Genomic DNA, 19,344 nt, shown 5'->3' with positions numbered 1-19,344 from the left:
CCAGGGGGTACACGTGCAGGACAGTCTCCGAAAACCAGCCAGATGCTGGAGTTGTCAGGCTGGGCACAAATGGGTCACCTGCGTTCCCCACAGGATGTCCAGAGGACACAGAGACCCATGATACGCTATTCAAGTCTCCCGGAATACATGCCAGCATTACTTGGCATAGGAAGACCAGGAAATTCTCCTGGGTGGAGCAATGATCACTTACTTTGTATTGGATAACCAGTATGCAAATTAACCAAAAAAGTCTGACCCTTATCGCACTGATTTCAAACAACTGCAAAGCAAATTAAACACTCAGGTACTTCCTTTTTTAAGGCCATAAAGCCCATATTCCATATTTGGTAATTTGGAAGCAGAAAATGCCTTGAGTTCCAAAAGGAAAAGTCAAAAGGAAGATGTGAATAAGCTTAATTAACTGTTATAATTTAAAATGTATGACAAATATCTTTATGAAATATAAAAGGCAAGAACTGTGGTGATTTGCCCATTTGCCACACATACAAAGCAGCATATCACGAATGCGTGTGAATCAAGAAGATAGGACAACCCCACAGCAATGTGACTTTCAGCTTCAAAAAGTAAATGTACTGGTATCAAGAAAATATTTTAAAGAGGAATTAATACTGAGCAAAAACTTAACATCTTAGTTTCTCATCAAACTGTAGCTTTCAGTTTTCTGTTGAGGTGTATTTACCAAAGTGTACCACTCGACCATCAAATATGATCGCAAGGTGCAACTGTGGTCACCATCGGTCTCCACAATTGTTCCCACTTACAAATCCAAACACCACCCCACAAACGTCAGCTCTCCATTCTCTCTACTCTGAGATTTTGACTAGGAATCTACCTCAGTCAGTGGAATTCAACAGTACTGTTTTGTAACTGGTTCATTTCACTTAGCACATCTTCCCGGATCATCTATTCCTCACAGGTCACAGTTTTCCTTCCTTTTTAAGGAATGGTATTCCATTGCAAGAGACCACATTCTGCATACTCATGTTATGGTTTAGAGATGAGGTGTCCCTCAAAAGCTCATGTGAGATAATGCAAGAAAATTTAGAGATGAAATGATTGGTTTACTAGAGCCTTAACCTAATCAGTGCATTAATCCCACTAGGAATTTGAATGGTCACTGTAGGAAAACAGGGTGTGGCTAGAGGAGGTGGATCATTGTGGGTGTGCCTTTGGGTTTTGTATTTTGACCCTGGTGAGCTGAGCTTAGTCTCTCTGCTTCCTGATTGGCAAGTACGTGGCTGCTTTCCTCCTCCACACCCTTCCACCACTATGTCCTGCCTTGTGTTAGGCCCAGAGCATGGACTGTGACGTCTGTTAGCCCCAAATAAATTTATCCTCCTCTAAAATTGTTCTTGTCAGGTCTTTGGAACACAGCAGTGAAACAACGACGAAAACACCACTCATCTGTCAATGGACACTTTGGTTTCTTCTGCACTTAGCTCCTGTGAATAATACTGCCAAATGTGGGTGTAAAAACATCTCTTTGAGACCCTACCTTCTACTATTTTTTTTTTTTTAAATGAATGCAAGGCAGCCCCTTCTACTCTGTTGGATTTAGACCCAGCAGCAAAATTGCTGGATCATATGGTTAATTCTATTTTTAATTTTCTGAGGCACCACCATACTGTTTTCCACAGTGGCTGCTCCATTTTTACATTCTCATGAAAATGTTTCTCCACCTCCTAACCAACATGCTGTCTTTTTGATAACCGCCATACTAATGAGTTTGAAGTAGTAGCTAATTATAGTTACAATTGGCATCTTTTCATGAGCTTGCATATCTTCTTTGGAGAAATATCTATTAATTTCTTTGACCTTCTTTTTTTTGCTTTTCTCTCTTTGGCAGTGCTGGGGATGAAACCCAGGCCTCCTCAGGGGCTAAGCAAGCACTCTTCCCTGAGCTACACACAGCCCCAGTTCTCCACTGCCTGTTTTTGAATTGAGCTATTGCTGCTGCTGCTATAGAGTTTAAGGGAGTTCTAAGTGTGCCTATTAATCCCAAGTCATCTGATGCCTAGAAGGTACCTTCTCCCATTCCAGGAACTGCCTTTTGACTCTGCCAACAGTCTCTTGAGGTACAAATATTAATTTTCATGAAATCTAATTTATCTACTTTCTTTCTTTTGTTCTTCAGGTCTTCAGTGTCCTATGCAAGAATTCACTGCCAAATCCAAAGTCTTTGCTTTATGTTTTCTTTTCACAGTTTTTGGTCTCACATTAGGTATTTCATCTATTTTTAGTTAATTTTTTATATGGCATAAAGTAAGGATCCAACTTCCTTGCCTGTGAATATCCACTTTACTTTTTTAACTTCATTTGTAGGAAAAAAACAAACTGTCTTTTCACCATTAAATGGTTTTGACATCCTTTCAGAAATCATTCCACCATATATGCAAAGGTTTATTTCTGGGCATTTTCTAATCTACTCCACTGAAATTTATGCCTTTATACTTTTTTAATTACTATAGTCTGGAGTAAGTTTTAAAATCAGAAATGTAAGTACCTTCAATTTTGTTCTTTTTCAAGACTGCTTTAGCTATCCAGGATGTCTTAAGATTCCATATGAGTTTTTTTTTTTTTTTTTTAAGATGTTGATAGACCTTTATTTTACTCATTTATTTACGTGTGGTGCTGAAGATCAAACTCCGTGCCTCCCTGAGCCACAATCCCAGCCCAAGATTCCATATGAATTTTAAGACAGGTTTGTCTATTTCTGTAAAATACATCACAAGAATTTTTTTATTGGTTATACATGACAGTAGAATGCATTTTGACACACTGTACACAAATGGGGCACAACTTCTCATTCCTCTGGCTATACATGGTGCTGAGTCACACCAGTAGTATAATCATACATGCATATAAGGTAATAATGTCTATCTCATTCTACTGTCCTTCCCATCCCCACCACCCCACCTTTCCCTCATTCCCTTCTGCATAATCCAAAGTTCCTTCATTCTTCCCTACCCACCCATCCCCACTATGGATCAGCATCTGCTTATCAGAGAAAACATTTGATCTTTGGTTTTTGGGATTTGCAATTTTACTTAGCGTATTCTCCAACTCCATCCATTTACCTCCAAATGCCATAATTTCATTCTTCTTTAAGGCTGAGTAATATTCCATTGTGTATATATACCACATTTTCTTTATCCACTCATCCGTTGAAGGGCATCTAGGTTGGTTCCATAGTTTAGTTGTGAATTGAGCTGCTATAAACATTGATGGGGTTACATCACTATAGTCTGCTGATTTTAAGTCTTTTGGGTATAAACCAAGGCGTGGGATAGCTGGGTCAAATGGTGGGTCCATTCCAAGTTTTCTGAGGAATCTCCATATTGCTTTCCATAGTGGTTGTACCAATTTGCAGTCCCACCAGCAATGTATGAGTGTACCTTTTCCCCACATCCTCACCAACATTTAATACAGCTTGTGTCTTGATAACTGCCATTCTGACTGAGGTGAGATGAAATCTTTGAGTAGTTTTGATTTGCATCTCTCTAAACATCACAAGATTTTGATGCAATTTCAGTGAAGCTGTGGAACTGATATCTAAACAACACTAGATCTCCCAGCTCATCCACACAGGGCATTTCCACTTGTGCACCTTCTTTGGGTGATCTTTTGTACTTTCATCATACCTTCCTTGGTTAATTCCTAAGTATTCTATGCTTTTTGATGTTGTTATAAATGGTTTTTGTAGTTTCCTTTTCAGGTTGCTTACTGTTTATTGTTGGTGTGTACAAAAGCAACTGATGCATGTATGTTAACTCTGTATCCTATTGCCTTTATGAGTTCTCACGGGTTTTTGCTTGTATGGATTCTTTAGTGCTATGTAAGATCACATCAACTGTAGAGAGATAATTTTAGTTCTTACTATGCAATTCGATGCCTTTCATTTTGTCAACCTAAATAACAACAGAGATTCTCCAAAGATAATGATTTCAATTTGAAATAAGCAGAGCAAGAGCAAATGAAGAATGAACAAGTCCTAATAAACAATGGGTCTATTTGGGGAGGTGACGAAAGATAAGGTTTTTGTTTTCCTTTGGTTTGGTTTGGTGGCATGGGGGATCGAACCCTAGGCCTCATGAATGCTAGGCAGGTACTCAATCACTGAGCTACATCCCAGTCCAAGACAAGGGTTTTTAAAGATAAGGAGGAATACATAAAAGTTGTTTTGTGACAAGGAGTACATGGGCTATAGGCGTTTATCATAGGAAGTGACTTATTCATTAGTGGAGACAGTTTCAGGTGTGTGTTCTTGAGTATCTGGCTAGCTGTCCTTGTGACTCATGAAGCAAGCTAAAATTTGGAAAAGCCTTGGAAAAAGCACTTACGTGCTTAAGAGCCCTTTACACAATCTTTGTAATAGTCCTCATGGTAGGCATGAGCACCAGGGCTCTCCCCTCACACAGAACCTTCTGACTCTATTTTCTTTAGGTTTGATACAGTGACTCCATCTTGGTATTAACAACTTGATCTCAATTCTTTTTCTTGACTAACTGTTCTGGCTAGAACTTCCAGGACTGTACTGAATAGAAGAAGTGGTGGAAGTGGACATCCTTGCCTTGTTCCTGATCTTAGAGGAAAGTTTTCAGTCATTCACTACTGAGTACAACATAGTAGGCTTTCCTATGTGGCATTTATTATGTTGAGTTTCTTTCTACTTGCAGTTTAAAGTGTTTTATAAAAAACAACCCCCCCATACAAATGTGACTTTTAACTTAAAAACAGCAATGCAGAACTTTTAATCCCATCACGAAGGAATTTAAAAACAAGTTTATTAGTCTCTCCATAATGAAAATTCTTTTTTGCAATCTAATACTGTTGAAAACTTAATCCAATGACCTTGATTGTACTATCTAAAAAGCTGCTCCTGGCTCCTGAGTTTGCCTTTAGAGGTTCCCTGATTTTTGTTTTTCCAGACTTCCCTTTTTATAGACTTCCTTATACCTCTTGAAGTTTTATATAGATACACTCATCATGAACAGTATGGTCCTATTTTACTGGGAGTCTTTCAAACTTCTATACTATTTGGCTAGTCTAGAAAACTATGACAATAATCAAAATACTATTTCATAGCTCAAGCTTTGTCTTACACATAAAATATCCTAAAGTGTTATAATTCATTATAAATAATTCACTTAACTTTAAAATAGTTAATAAATAAAATGTGATATTAATCTGATTTTACCCTGATAAAGAAGAATAATTAAAAAGCACTTCCTTATCTCAATCTACAAACACACATTCTCCATCTACACATTAGTAGGAGGAACACTAGAGACTGCTATGCCATCTCTACTTCACTCTAACAACATTAGGAGAAAGAAATTAATTAAATTTGGAATGATACAAATAGCACACAACAAGTACTATGAACACCAGTTTATACGAGTAAGTGCAAAGGAAGGGTATTTGATGTGAGCTGAGGTGGTAAGAAAAGAACTAGGAGCCTTGCATGGCGGCACACATCTATACTCCCAGCAACTTGGTAGGCTAAAGCAGGAGAATCATAAATTTGAGGTCAATCTCAGCAACTTAGACCCTGCTTTGAAATAAAAAATAAAAGATCTAGGCCCTTGGCTCGGTGGTAGAGCACCCCTGGGTTCGATCACCTGTACTGCCAAAAAAAAAAAAAAAAAAAAAAAAGGTAGTATTTGGTATTGGAGCTGATCCCTAAAAAAAATTTCATAGAAAAAAAGAGAAAGAATAAACATTTAAGAAGAGCCAGTGTAATTAGAGCTGAGGGGTCACAAGCAAGTAGAAGTGAGACAGTCAGGCCTGGCACTGGGCGGCAGTAGGTGAAGAACCAGGTGGGGAGTGATAACAAGGCTGCACAGACCTCGAGCGGAAATCTGGTTTGTGTCCCTACGCAATATACTCTGATGTTTTCCTCACCATTTCAGAAGAAAGAAATTTTAAGGCAGTAACAAGAAGGCTATTCCAAGGAGGAAGTGGCAAGGGTCACTGCGATTTGAGTATAAAACGTGGCAGGATGTTTCTGTCATGATAAACTTCATTCCTTCCCTTCTCAGAGCTGCATGCAGCGCAAGGTGCAAGCTGCTAGTGAGGGTAACGCACTCTGCCTTCCGAGTTCTCGGGACTACCACACACACGCTTGACCTCACATGCAGAGGTCTGGCAAGAACAGTGTCTGCTCTTCACAGCTCACTGGAAGGAAAAACAACAGAAGAAACAAAAAATATAAAAGGAAAAGCCACCGTGTAGTTACTTCACAAGAGAGTCAGAGACCTCTTTTCCTTTACCTAAAAAAATCAGCACAATAAAGAGCACTGCACACCAGCACTCACTTAAACCAAGCTTCATCTGCAGCTCCAAGACAAAACACCAAAATGCTTCCTGTGAGAATTGTAAGACTGTGCTTCGAACTACATGTTCTTAATCTGTTTCTTCCTAATAACCCAATATTGCCCTATGACTTTATATCCAGAGATTATCAAGTGAATCTTAAAGTTACCTACTTAAGTGTTTATAATGTCCTCTAGCAGTTCTTGCTTAAGCACGCAAATCTAACTATTTTGCAAGAAAAGGAAAATAGAATACAACATTTGCTAAATATTTCACACATGACTGATGTCAGCATGTTCATTTACACAAAACTTCTCAGAGTGTGTATTTTGCAGATGGTCAAGTCTGATCCATTTTTCCTGCTTTCATTAGAGGGGACAGTGACCTGGCTTCTAAATGGCCTGAAAGTTAAGCTGAAGAATAAAAGCAACATGGTTATTTTTAGAGCTCTACAGGCATAAAAATACAGCACTAAACTGTGACCTACAGCTATGCACAGCAAAGCATCACATCATGCGACAGTCTTCACTCCAGCTAGGAGTGCATCTGTGGTGCTTCAGACGAGGTTCTTCATCACTACCAAAGACATGTCGGAATGCATTTGGGACCAGCATCCATAGCTGCCGGCATCTTTTTCAAATAGAATGAGCTGCATTCAAAAGGCAGGCCATTATATAATTTGAGAAGATTAAATAGTAAGATATTTTTGTCATTTCTTCTAGCTTACTTACAAGGTGAATTAATGAGCACTCTCTCCAAATGAAGACATCACAACCTCATTCCTAACACAGAAAGTTATTTATTTCAAATACAGTTTCAGTGGGCAAATCAGGAGGCTCGTTCAACAGAGAACAAATCCAGGAGAACAAGATATGCCTGAATGAGACACGGCTTCATCACCAATTTGAATAAACTCTGGCAGCATCCCCACGTCAGATCCATCAACTTGGCAGGTAAGCTTTAAGCCTTTTCTGTACAAAGCATAGACCAAAAGTGTGTCTGTTGACAGCACTTTCCAATACGTTAATATTTTAAAGCCTCCTAAGAACTTTTAATAGCAAGTGTTATTTTCAGATATCATTCAGTTTGTAGATTATCTCTGAATTTGTGTATTTAATTTCTGCTTAGCTATGTAAAAGTATTTTCAAAGTTTGGTTTTTGGCATTGACCTAGTTAGAAATTTAAAGACTTTAATCCATGTTCTGATTTTATTTGACCTATCTAGTCACTGAAAAACTCATGCACTTTTCTGGCAGTTTCATTATTCAAACAAACAAACATTTGCTGATCAGAACCATAAAACTGTACAAACATAAACAAGTGAGAATATTTCCACAGGTTAAAAATGCCACTCTTTGGTTGGATGAAATGGCCAAAAAATGATTCCTACAAACCCACACACCATGCTGGCTCAGACATAGTGACAAAGACTCTGCTTCGGGAATTAAAATGGCATCTAAAGGAGCGAGAGAGATTCATACAAGAGATTGAAAATGAGCAAAAAGTGAAAAAAACAGGTGTGGATTATAACTGGCTGAGAAACTACCAGAGTCCCCACACGACCATCTCAGGTACAGAGCAAAGACAACTTGAAGTTCTCTGTTCACAAGTTCAACCTTGCCAAACCGGAACTATTCTCAGCAGGTAAAAATACTGTGCTCTCTTGTGATATCTGCTACACCCAGATCTAAGCTCCTTACATATTTAGACTGGAAACTGTAATCTAGTGCGTAAATTCTTTAATCACATATATCAAATACCCACATACTAAAATCCCTAGAGATAAGCTGGACAAAAATACCTGTGGACATCTCACTGGTAGGAAATTTAAGTAGAATCAAAATTTCTTTACTAGAAGCATAATTTTAGAGCCATGTGCAGATTACTCAAAAGGTGAGTAACTAGTAAATTCACACTATGTAAGCTATATTTTGGAGATGAAGGGACATGACAAAAGAAATTTTCTGAATTGAATATTCATTCCCTCATTCCCCTAGATTTCGAGAAGTTCTAGCAGAAAATGATGTGCTGCCATGGGAGATAGTCTACATCTTCAAGCAAGTGCTGAAAGACTTCCTCAATAGTCCTGACAAAGGGACTCAGCAGGACGGTCCACAGCACTCCTGGGACACAGGCTGTTCCCCCAACTCAGTACTCCCAGGTGAAAGCTCCAAACGCCCAGAGAAAGATGAAATACCCACCGTCTCAAGTTATGTAGACAGGAACAGCAAGGACAGGCTCCCAGCATGCTCGTACCGGATATGGAACCTACCGTCCTACTACCCACCACATTAAGGTTCCCACAATCAGGTATCCCTGTGCCATCCTAGAACCAGCACCCCTCATAGTAAGCAAAAGTGATGTGACTTCTGTTTTCTTAGTTATGAAGTCAAAGGTAAAATTCCCATGGATGTATCCTATTTTAAACTGTTCCTTTTTAACCACTCTAAACATGCAATGTTCTCACTGAACAAGATGCTTTTAACTAACATGTTTCCTAAATATTTTTTTAAATATCTGAAGTGTTTTCTTATCCCTCAAACACATCTCACAGGAACCAAGGCAACTTAGTATAAATTTTGATATATTCTGTGTGAAAGTTAGTTAACATCAATTTTTATTCTAACAGGCTATGTATAGAATAAACGATTAATGTGAATCCTGTCTTTACAATATAACAGTGAAACACAGTATCTCGTTATGTGATGTCATTCTCAGCTGGGGATCAGACGGGAAGTGAGGAAGGAAATAACCTGCAATTTAAAAACAAAGTAGTGCCTTTATCCTGACTGGGATTCATTTTTAATCACACTTATTTTCTATCTTAACATTAAAGGAAAGTATTAAAAAACAGCTCTACAGGGACTGGGCTGTAGCTCAGTAGCAGAACGCTTGCCTGGCATGTGTGAAGCCCTGGGTTCTAACTTTAGTACTACATAAAAATAAACAAATAAAATAAAGGCATTCCGTCCATCTACAACTACAAAAATATTTAAAAAAAAAAAAAACAGCTCTACAGTGTATCAGTAAAAATAAATGGACTGATTTCTTATGCTACTGTCAAAGATAAACTTTCAATCCTGACATATAAATCTATATGCTCATGTAAAACAGCATATTATTTAATAAATAAAATTTTACATTTCATAATTTCATTAAAGTAGAAAATAATACATTAACCAAATTTAATCTTTTGTTAAAAAGCTAGAATCTTAGAATCCTTACCATTCCCTTTATTTTTCCTTTTTTTTTTTGAGGTGCTGGGGATCGACCTCTATCACTCAGGTACACCCCGCTCCACAACTTTTGTATTTTTTATTTGGAGGCAGTGTGTCACTGACCTGCCCAGGCTGGCCTTGAACGTGAACCTCCTGCCTCAGCCTCTTGAGCAGCTGCGATTACAGGTGTGCACCATGGTGACGGAAGTGGAAGAGAGCTATGCCATGCCACCAGACAGAGAGATAATGCAGGCCCTGCCACTCTGTCACCACAGTCCATCTTACAACCAGACTTGAGAAGGGAATGGAAGAATACACTGAGTTCTGAGTTCCTCTCTCTCATTTTATAACTGGCAATAACCTAATAACAGTGTTTTCCTTTTTTATTTCCTTTACTTTTTTTTTTAATGTGGTGCTGAGGATCCAACCCAGGGCCTCATGTGTGCTAGGCGAACATGCTACCACTGAGCCACAACACCAGCTCAACAGTGTTTCTTAAGAAAGTCTTGGTTTACGAAATTTAAAACTAGAGTTGTTTCTGGAAAATCAACAAATCAAATAGAAATTTTAACACAAATAGTTTCCTGAAATATTAATAGATCAGAGTTTTTAATATTAATAGATCAAGGTTATTAATAACTGGACTACTTATAATACCTACAGCTGGCAAAGGAATCAGGGTGAAAAATACAAAGGATAACAAAGGGGGAGGACAACTGGGAACTCTGCAGTACATTTAATCAAGAGAAGGTGGTGTACACACAGTCACAGGAATGTGTAGCTAGGGAACAACGGGGCATGCGTAAGAACGTCCACGGGAAAGCACAAGACCTAACACCACACTCTCCAACGACAGCCCAACCCACAGAGTGACACTAAACTAAGTCCTCTATGTGCCAGGAACACGGTGTGCCTTCCCATTCAATCCTACCTCGTAAATCAGTGACTGACATTATTCCCACCTGACAGAGGAGCAAGATGCCCCAGATGGGTTCAGTGGCTCACCCAGCATGATGGGAATCGCGCCCAATCTGTCTCACTTGACCTGCCTGAACCTACCTTCTGTGCTCCAAATGTAAAATAACCAGTTGCCTATGCGACACATCCTCAAAGTCAACATAATTACCACAAGGCAAGGTAACACACGCCTGTAACCCCAGTGACTTGGGAGGCTGAGACAGGAGGATTGTAAGCCCAAGGCCAGCCTCAGCAATTTGGCAAGGCCCTGTCTCAAAATTAAAACAAAATAAAAATCAATATGCTCAAAATCACCAATCATAGAAGTTTGTTTTCTAGAAGAACAAAATTCAAGAGAGAAACCAGCCAGAACATACACCATCAAGACAATGCCCAGAGCTGGGGAGATAGCTCAGTTGGTAGAGTGCCTGCCTTGCAAGCACAAGGCCCTGGGTTCAATCCCCAAGACAATGTCCAAAACACACACACTAAAAGTACAGCTGTTCAAACACTTCATTAAATAGCACTGTCCATCTCAGTAAATGATAGCACACTCTACCCATCAATTCTACAAGCCATAATCTCATCTCTTTTTGGTCTCAAGGTGGGGGAGGGGCCCAATCCACAATCACACAAGTGCAAAGATGATTGGCAGAGCTGGTCTTTGGTTATCACAAATAAGCCTTTGACATGTGATAAATGCTTAGAGGAAAGAAGAAGGTGAAACAGACTAAAGAGACTGGAAAAGAAGGTAGAGGAATTAATTCTTTAGCTATGGGAGCCATAGGAAATCTCTCTAAAGAGCAGATATTTGAAAACGGCCCCAAAGATGCAAGGAATCTGTCATGGGAAGAAACAGGGAAAAGTAAGAGGGGGGATAATCAACACAGAAGGAAGAGAAAATGCACATGACGAGTGGTGGGAATGGGGCTGGTATCTTCAAGACACAGAGAAAAATGCAAGCATAGTCAGAGTGCAGCAAAGACAGCAGTGCATGACACAGGTGCCAAATGAAGCAACAGTGGGCAAGGCACAATTCAGTCTCAATCATACCCAGCAGCTGTCTTCTAAAAGACCCCTAGTGTGACCATTCCACGTCGACCTCATGCCAGGCCTTCTTCTAGTGCTAGAACAGATCATTAGTAAACAAGGGTGGGAAACTAGGTGGCCAGAAATGGTGGGTTTTTATAATAATCCAAGCAAGAGACACCTGTGGTTTGGTCTAGGGTGGTGGTATGGAAACAGAGAGCTGTGCTAATTCTGAAAGTAAGTCACAGCACAGTTGTCAGGACCCCCCAGTTTTCACTGGCTTGCCTGAATGCACGCCTACACACACACACACGTACAGCCACGGCCCAAGGATCAGGGCACAATGCAACTCTCCTAGCATACTGTAAGCACTCAATAACTGGCACCTACTAATGCGGTTCACTCATTCAAACAAGTATCTTCCTACTATGTGATAAGGACTTCACTAAGAGGTAGAGATTTAGTGATAATTTGTCTTCAATAAGTTCTACTGTGGGGAAACACCCATAAAATAACTCCTATAAAGTACGAAGAGATTCACACGCAGAATGCAAAGCAAGTTGCTATCTGCTGGGGCCTCGCTCCCTGGTTTTCCTCTAACCCTTCCCACTGCTCCTGCCCAGTCTCCTACACTCATTCCATCTCAACCTCTGAACACCAAGCACCCTGGCTTGGGCTGTGGACCTCTTCTCTCTCTACACCCACTCACCAGGATCTAGCACCTGCAGTCTGAGGGGTCTTGCCCCACTTGGCCCAAAGCCCTAACCTCAGGTGTCTAGTTCCAATCAGACTTCTCAACTCTAAACTGTACACTTCATGCCCAGAGGCCTTTCAAAGTTAAACTCCTGGCACAGCCCACCACAGGCCAGTTCTTCCTGCAGTCTTGGCCTCCTCCTTGATAGCAACACCTTCCAGTGGCTCAGTCAGAAACCTGCATGCCACCTTTGACCACTTCCCCACTCACATCTGTATCTGGTACAGCTACAAGGTCCTCACCTCTATCTTAAGAGCATATCCCCAATTCAACCATTGCTTACCACCCCCGACTTCCTTCCTGGTCTAAACCACCATCCTATCTCTTGCCTGGATGATGTACTAGTCAGAGTTCTCCAGAGAAACAGAACCAACAGGATATGTGTACAGAGAGATTTACTTTAAGGAATTAGCTCACACGATCAAAGAGGTGCAAGTTCAAAATCTGAGGGCAGGGCAGCAGGCTGGAGACCCAAGAAGGGGCTGCAGTCTACACCCCATGTACCTGCTCATATGCTGACAGAATTTCTTCCTGCTGAAGTGAGGCCAGGCTTTGCTGTATTCAGGACTTCAAGAAATTGGATAAGGCCCATTCACACCATGAAGGGGAACCTGCTTTACTCTAAATTCAATTCAAATGATAATCTCATCCAAAACACGCCTTCACAGAAACATCCAGAGTAGTGTCTGACCATGTGTCTCGACGCTGTAACTCTGCCATGCTGACACAAAAATTGGCCATCACGGATGATATCCACAGGCTTCTTCCTGATCTTATTTCTACCCCCACCCCCTTAAATCATACAGCAGTAATCCTGGTACCACCATAAGTCACACCATGTCTCAGCTCCACTCAAAACACCAAAACCTCCTCCAGTGGATCCCAGTTCCCACAGACGAAGGAGCAAAGGACTCACTATGACTAATAGACAACTCATAGTCCCTGTTACCTCTCTGGCCTCATCTTTTATCTCCTTTTCTCTACTCCTGCTGCACACAGTACACACAGGATACTCCAAGTGCTTTTCTAATCAATGGGGAAATTACCTAACAATCTGTTAAGCAAAAGATCTTTAAAAAACATGGACTTTCTGGTGTGTTATTCAGCTAATCAATACTATAACAAAATACTTGAGGTAATTACAAAGAGAAAAGGTTTATTTTGACTCGCTGTTTTGAAGGTTCTAGTTCACAATCAATTGGCCCCAACATGGCAGGAGCCATGGCAAGGCAAAACAACTCACCTCATGGCCCAAAAAAAGAAATGGAGAGAGAGGGTTTGGAAGCCCATTATCCCATGCAAGGGCATGTCCCCAATGACCTAAGGACCTCCCAATAGGCTCCACCTCTCAAAGTCCCACCACCTCCCAAAAGCACCACCTTGGGAACAAATCCTTTAACATATGGGCCTTTGGGAGACATTTTAGATCCAAACCACAACAGTGAGTGAATAGAACAGACATACATTAACATCTGTATGAGGCCTAAATACCGAAAGGCAATAAGGCAAAAAGAAAAAAAGCAATAAGCTTTGGAGTCAAAGACATGTATTCTCCAACACAATAAAATGCAGACTGGATCCAGGTCAGCTTCTCAACTTCTCTGATGCTTGACTCCCTCAAAGAGCAAGACTTCCCCTGTCTGTGGAAGGACTGCCACCTGGTATAATGTCCTACACAGCAGGCGTTCAGCTCACAAGACAGAGCAGAGGAAAAATGAAGAAGGGATCTGGGTGAAAGCTGTCTGCAGGGAAGCCTCTGGGACAGAGCACACTTTTAAGGTGTTGAGTCAAAGGCACAACAATTGAGAATTATGCAAGAATGTCATGAGCCAGGAGTTAATGTAAGCCTTGAAGACAGAGGAGGTCCCAGCTCAGAAGGCACAAAGAAGCACTGGACAGGACAGTGGGAGGGAGCCATGGCTGAAGGGAGCCAGAGCAACCGCCCTGAAGGACAGTGCTCAAAATGCCCTGCATAGCCTCCAGGTTACCTTTCTCATGTGCCAAGGTGAAGAAGCAGGAAAGTTCAGACAATCAGAACAAGTACGCTCCAGTACCATGTGGAGGAGGAGGAGGGGGAAGTCCCACAGCCACTGGAAGCCAGATCTGCAAACTACTCACCCTCACCCTCAGGTCACCAAGCCCCACCAGCCCAGCACTCCAACCTCTCACTGCAGGACAGCAAGCAGTGCTTTTTCCCACGGTAGCCCTCTCCTCACCCACACACACACCTTCCAAAGCAGTTCTCTGAACTACCTATGATCGAGTCAGGTATCCTCCTGTTCACTACTTCAATGCTGGTGGCCACTGGTCATTAAGCTTACCAACATTCCCATAAATGACACCAGTAACTCGCTGAAAATGATCACTAAGTGACTAGCTGGCACACGGTACTGTGGGACAGCCCCAGGCTGTGAAAGCCATCTTCTTCTGTGTCAAATGTTTTCTAACTGAAACCCAAAACACAGGCAGAACTCTCCTTCACAGGAAAGACACTGTTCAACTTTCATCTGAGCACCCACCGTGTGCCAGGTTTCATGGGTCAACTCACCCAAAATCTGCAACCCAGCTCTACCTGTGTTGGTGTCCTAACTGCAATGCTGCCCTAACAAAAGATCCCCCACTTAGCAGCTTCAACCAAGAGATGGACTACCTCCCAAGCCCAGTTAAACTCACTTGGGTCCTCTGCTTAGGGTCTCACAGGCCAAAATCAAGGTGCTGGCAGGGCTGCATTCCCTAGCGACAGTTTATTCAGGTTGTCAGTCAAATTCAGTTCCATGCAACTATATATGACTAAGTACCCATTTCCTTACTGGCTCTCAGTTAATATCCAGTCTTCGATTTCACATTCTTCCTTATGCTTTTCATAAATAAGAATCTGACCATGATGTTTCAAATCTTTCAAATCTCTAACTTTAGTCACAGAAAATTCTCTGCTTTGAAGGGCTCATGTGATTATATTGAGCTCACTCAATCTAATTAATCTCCCTTCTGCCATGTAACACTACATATTCATGGGTTATAGCATACACCTTTGGGGGTCACTCTGCCTATCATGACCATGTGCTACATGAAGTTGGGCAAATCACTCTGCTATCCAAACCTGTTTCTTCCTCTACAAAATCATCACAGGTGATTAAAAATGCCAAAGGATTATTAGTATAACTAAGTAACGTAGCTGCATTTAGTTGAGTGTCTACTATATGCTAGAAACTCTGGCACTGGATATACATGTTTAGAGCCCAGAAAAACACTTTCAGAGGAATGTCATCTCAACTAGAACTACTCAGAAAGATGTTGTTTGCATAAAACTAATTAAGTACAAAAGTTAAAGCAATTATGAGGGCTGAGGTTGTGGCTCCGTGGTAGAGCACTTGCCTAGCATGTGCAAGGTACTGGGCTTGATTCTCAGCACCACATATAAATCAATGAATAAAATAAAGGTCTATCAAGATATCAAAAATTATTTTTAAAATTAAAAAGAATTATAATCATTTTATAATTTCACATATATTGAATCAAATACAATAAAATGGGGCTTTTGTCTTTTTTACATTTTATTGCTCTGAAAATTCATTTGTATCGATTTTATAAAAGTTTCAATCCATGAAGAACTGGATTATCTATTTATTTATTTATTTTACAGTTCTGGGGATTGAACCCAGAGCCTTGCATTTGCTACACTCTACCACTGAACTGCATCCCCAGTTTCAAGAACTATAAATTTAAAAAATTGATCCTTAGTAGTTAAAGTGACATTTAAATCTTTATTTTAAATTTCTGACAAGGTCAATAATAATTTAATTCCAATATCACAACTGAGTTATTTCAAGCAATTCATTTCACCAGTTTACACTGAGTAGAGAAGATGGCACAGGATCATTCACGAGAGTCATTTGAGTACAAAAAGCAGCCACTCCTAAGCAACACAAGGGGTGTCTTTGTCCCTGCCATGTCCCCAGAAAACAATTACCAAAAACCCCAAGGCTGCATTTGAAAGGACCCTTACAAAAGCTTGAAGCAACACACAAAAATTTAACCCATAGTCTGGGCCTAACCATTAAATCAGATGTAACCTACCAACAAGAATAACCTTACAAAACAAAAAACACACTCCCAACTTCAAAGGTGCTGAACTCAGGGTGGAGCAGAGTAATGGAGATTCTCCAGCTTAGCTAGAGGGACATCTCAGGCTGTTTTTATTAAAGACACCAGATCCAGGTCTCCTCTGAAACACAGAGGCCATCCCCCTGCCGTATTTCCAACAAACTTACATGAACAGAATAACGTACAGCAGCTAAATACTTAAGCCAAAGAACTGTGAGAGGAGGAAGGTTAATAAAACTGAACAAAGATCCAGCATTCACAAACCTTGGTATTTACCCAAATGAAATGAAAACGTGCCAGAGAAAAATCTGCACAGAATCTACAGCAGCTTTATGAACAACTGCTCAAACTTGGAAGCAACCAGGCTTCAGCAGGTGAATTTGGTACATCCAAGGGAGGATTAATCAGCGCTAAAAATGGAAACGCTACCAAGCCATGAAAAGGCAGGAACGTCAAATGCAGGTCGCTAAGTGAAAGACGCTGATACGAAAGGGTACATACTGTTGCTTGCAACCGAGGGACATTCTGAAAAAGGTAAAACGATGGAAGCAGAACAAAAGACCAGTGGTGCACAGGGGCCGAGGGAGGGATGAACGCGCGGGGCGCATGACTTCTAGGCAATGAAACTGCTTCGCAGACGGCAGAACGGTGGTGGACACACGTCGTCACACGCCAGCCCCAGTGCGCGGAATGCAAGACACCAAGCGCGACCCCTTACGTGAACCACCAACTCCCAGTGACCACGCAGTCTCGGGCTGGTTCATCGGCCGCAGGCTACGCGCCGAAGCACGTGCAGTCACGTGGGCGCCGGGAGGGGGACCCACCGGAACTGTGCGCCACGTTTCCGGAAGCGCACAGCTGGGGCCGAGCGCAGGGCAAACTCGCGAGGCGAAACCTCCGCACCCGCAAACCGAGGGCCAAGCGGTGCTCGTCGGGGCCCTGACCCGCTCCCCGCGCCCTACCTCCCGAGGGCGGCGGCTGGCCGGGCTGGGGCGGGAGCTGAAGCCGGGGCCGGGGTCGAGGGGCCGGCGCTGGGGGCCGCGTCCTTGCGCTGCGCCTCGTCCCTGCCCGCCTCCGCAGGGAGGGCGGGCGGGGCGCCCAGCAGCTCCACATTGGTCACCGCCTTGCCGATGGTGAACCAGTCGTTGATTTGGTCGACCGTGAGCTTACGCAGCATGGTGGAGGTCGGCGTCGCGCCTCCTCAACCGCCTGCGGAGCGCGGGAACAGCCAGGGCAGGAACGCCCCGCGCAGCGCCGCCGGCGTTCCGGAAGCCCCGCCCCTCCCCGCCCCAGCCCTCCAATCAGAACGCGCGGCGGGAAGGCCTGGCCAAGCCCTCGGCCACGTGCCGCCCGCCCCGCCCGGCCGCGCGAGGCCTGTCGGGAGTCGCTGCCAGCTGAGGCCTGGAGGCGGCCCGAGGACTCGGGTAAGGGTTAAGGGCGGGTGGCAGTGACGTCCGGTCCTGGGGAGCCGGACCGCGAGCGCGGGGACTTTGCCCCTGGCTGCTGGGCTGGGGAGCGAGGCAAAGAAGGGGTCGGGGAAGAGTCGTCTCCGCGGCCCCCGAAGGCGAGAGGAAGGCGGGCGCAGACGGGATCACAGGGCGCGAGTCTGGACGTGCGGCCAGTGGTGCGGGCCAGGCGGTGACAGAGGCGGGTGGGGCAGGCCCAGAAGGAAGAGCGCAAGAGGGTCCCCAGGACGGTCAGCTCCCTAGCTGAGCAAAGTGCCCCTGGCCATCGGGGAACCCAGTTGGATGCGCTTGGGTTCTCGTGGATACGGGCGGTGATCCGACCGAAAGACTGAACTAGGCGCGTGGACACAGGGTACCGGGGAGCGACAGTAAGGACAGCGTGGACAGCGGAGGAGCTCGTAAGAGGACCAAGTCAGTGCTCCCCTCTCTGGCCCAGGGGTCCCTTCTCTTGGGAGAATTCTGTCAGTAACTTTTGCTATTTCGGTCAACCTGCTGCTTGCTTGCTGTCTTTGTGTCCTATTGGTCAACTCTGCTGAGCAGAGACAATGAACCCCAGACCCTCAAGACCCCCTAGAAGGTAACGCCTGCCACAGGTGGCCCGCATAGCTGAACAGAACGAAATGGAGTTTATCATCTTCCCTAGTAAACCTGCATCTCAGGCGGCAGTGTCCTAGCCGTAGGTGAACAGAACTGGTGGGGCCAGTGGGCCAGATGTGGAGGTGGTTGCAACGCAGAGAGCAGCTGAAGTGGCCCAGGCCAAGCTCCAGGGGAATGAGGGTGGAGGGCACCTGTGTCCCAGACCGAGGTGCTTGTGTGGTATAGAACAGCAGTTTTCAGGCTGTGCCTAGCTCTGGGTTGCTCCATATCATAGAGCAACAGTTTGCCATGAGTTTCTCCATTTCTGAGTACAAGTGCCAAGGTAGAATGACTAAACCTTGTTTCTACAACCACTATCTGCCCAGCACAACCATAAGGCACAGCTTTTAATTTATTCATGCCAATAAACAATGACTACCTGGGAACATATCAAATTAAATCAGAAGCACTTGGACAGTGGGCATATCATATCATATCAGAAACACCAGACACACAAACTTATCAATCACATTAGATCACCTAAGACCCATAAAAGGAGGTATCTCAAACTGCTGTGGCAGCATACTGACCCATCACTTGGTCACTTGTCAAGAACCTTGCCCAGGAAAATTGCCACACAGAGTCCAAGCCTGCCCAGGCTTTGGCTTAGCACTGTTTCTCCTGCCTGTGGCACTGCAAGCTGGCTTAGAAACTGCCTGTCATCAGAACCTTCTCCTTTTGACAGCTCCGCCCCCTCAACACCTTCCAGACTTAGTGTTTAACCCCTTGCTGGCCACCCATGGGAACTTTGGCACTTGTGTCCATGCTCTGCCCTTGCTCCTAGTGCAACCCTTGTGGCCACCTTAAATCCTCTTCACCTTTCTGTGACTTACACTTATCATTG

At 43.2% G+C, this 19,344-nt stretch overlaps 1 protein-coding gene across 1 annotated transcript; it reads left to right on the top strand.

Moving 5' to 3' along the window:
• The first annotated feature begins 7,234 nt into the window (after positions 1–7,234).
• Positions 7,235–8,892, top strand: Rd3l (RD3 like). Its single transcript, XM_047534107.1, has 3 exons — positions 7,235–7,289; positions 7,675–7,980; positions 8,334–8,892. The coding sequence occupies exons 2-3, from the start codon at positions 7,682–7,684 to the stop codon at positions 8,629–8,631; spliced, it is 597 nt and encodes a 198-aa protein (XP_047390063.1). The 5' UTR covers positions 7,235–7,289; positions 7,675–7,681; the 3' UTR covers positions 8,632–8,892.
• The last annotated feature ends 10,452 nt before the right edge of the window (positions 8,893–19,344 follow it).

Source organism: Sciurus carolinensis, chromosome 2 (genome assembly GCF_902686445.1).
Source record: "Sciurus carolinensis chromosome 2, mSciCar1.2, whole genome shotgun sequence".
NCBI classification, from domain to species: Eukaryota; Metazoa; Chordata; class Mammalia; order Rodentia; family Sciuridae; genus Sciurus; species Sciurus carolinensis.
This window is presented reverse-complemented; position numbering and strand designations above follow the sequence as displayed.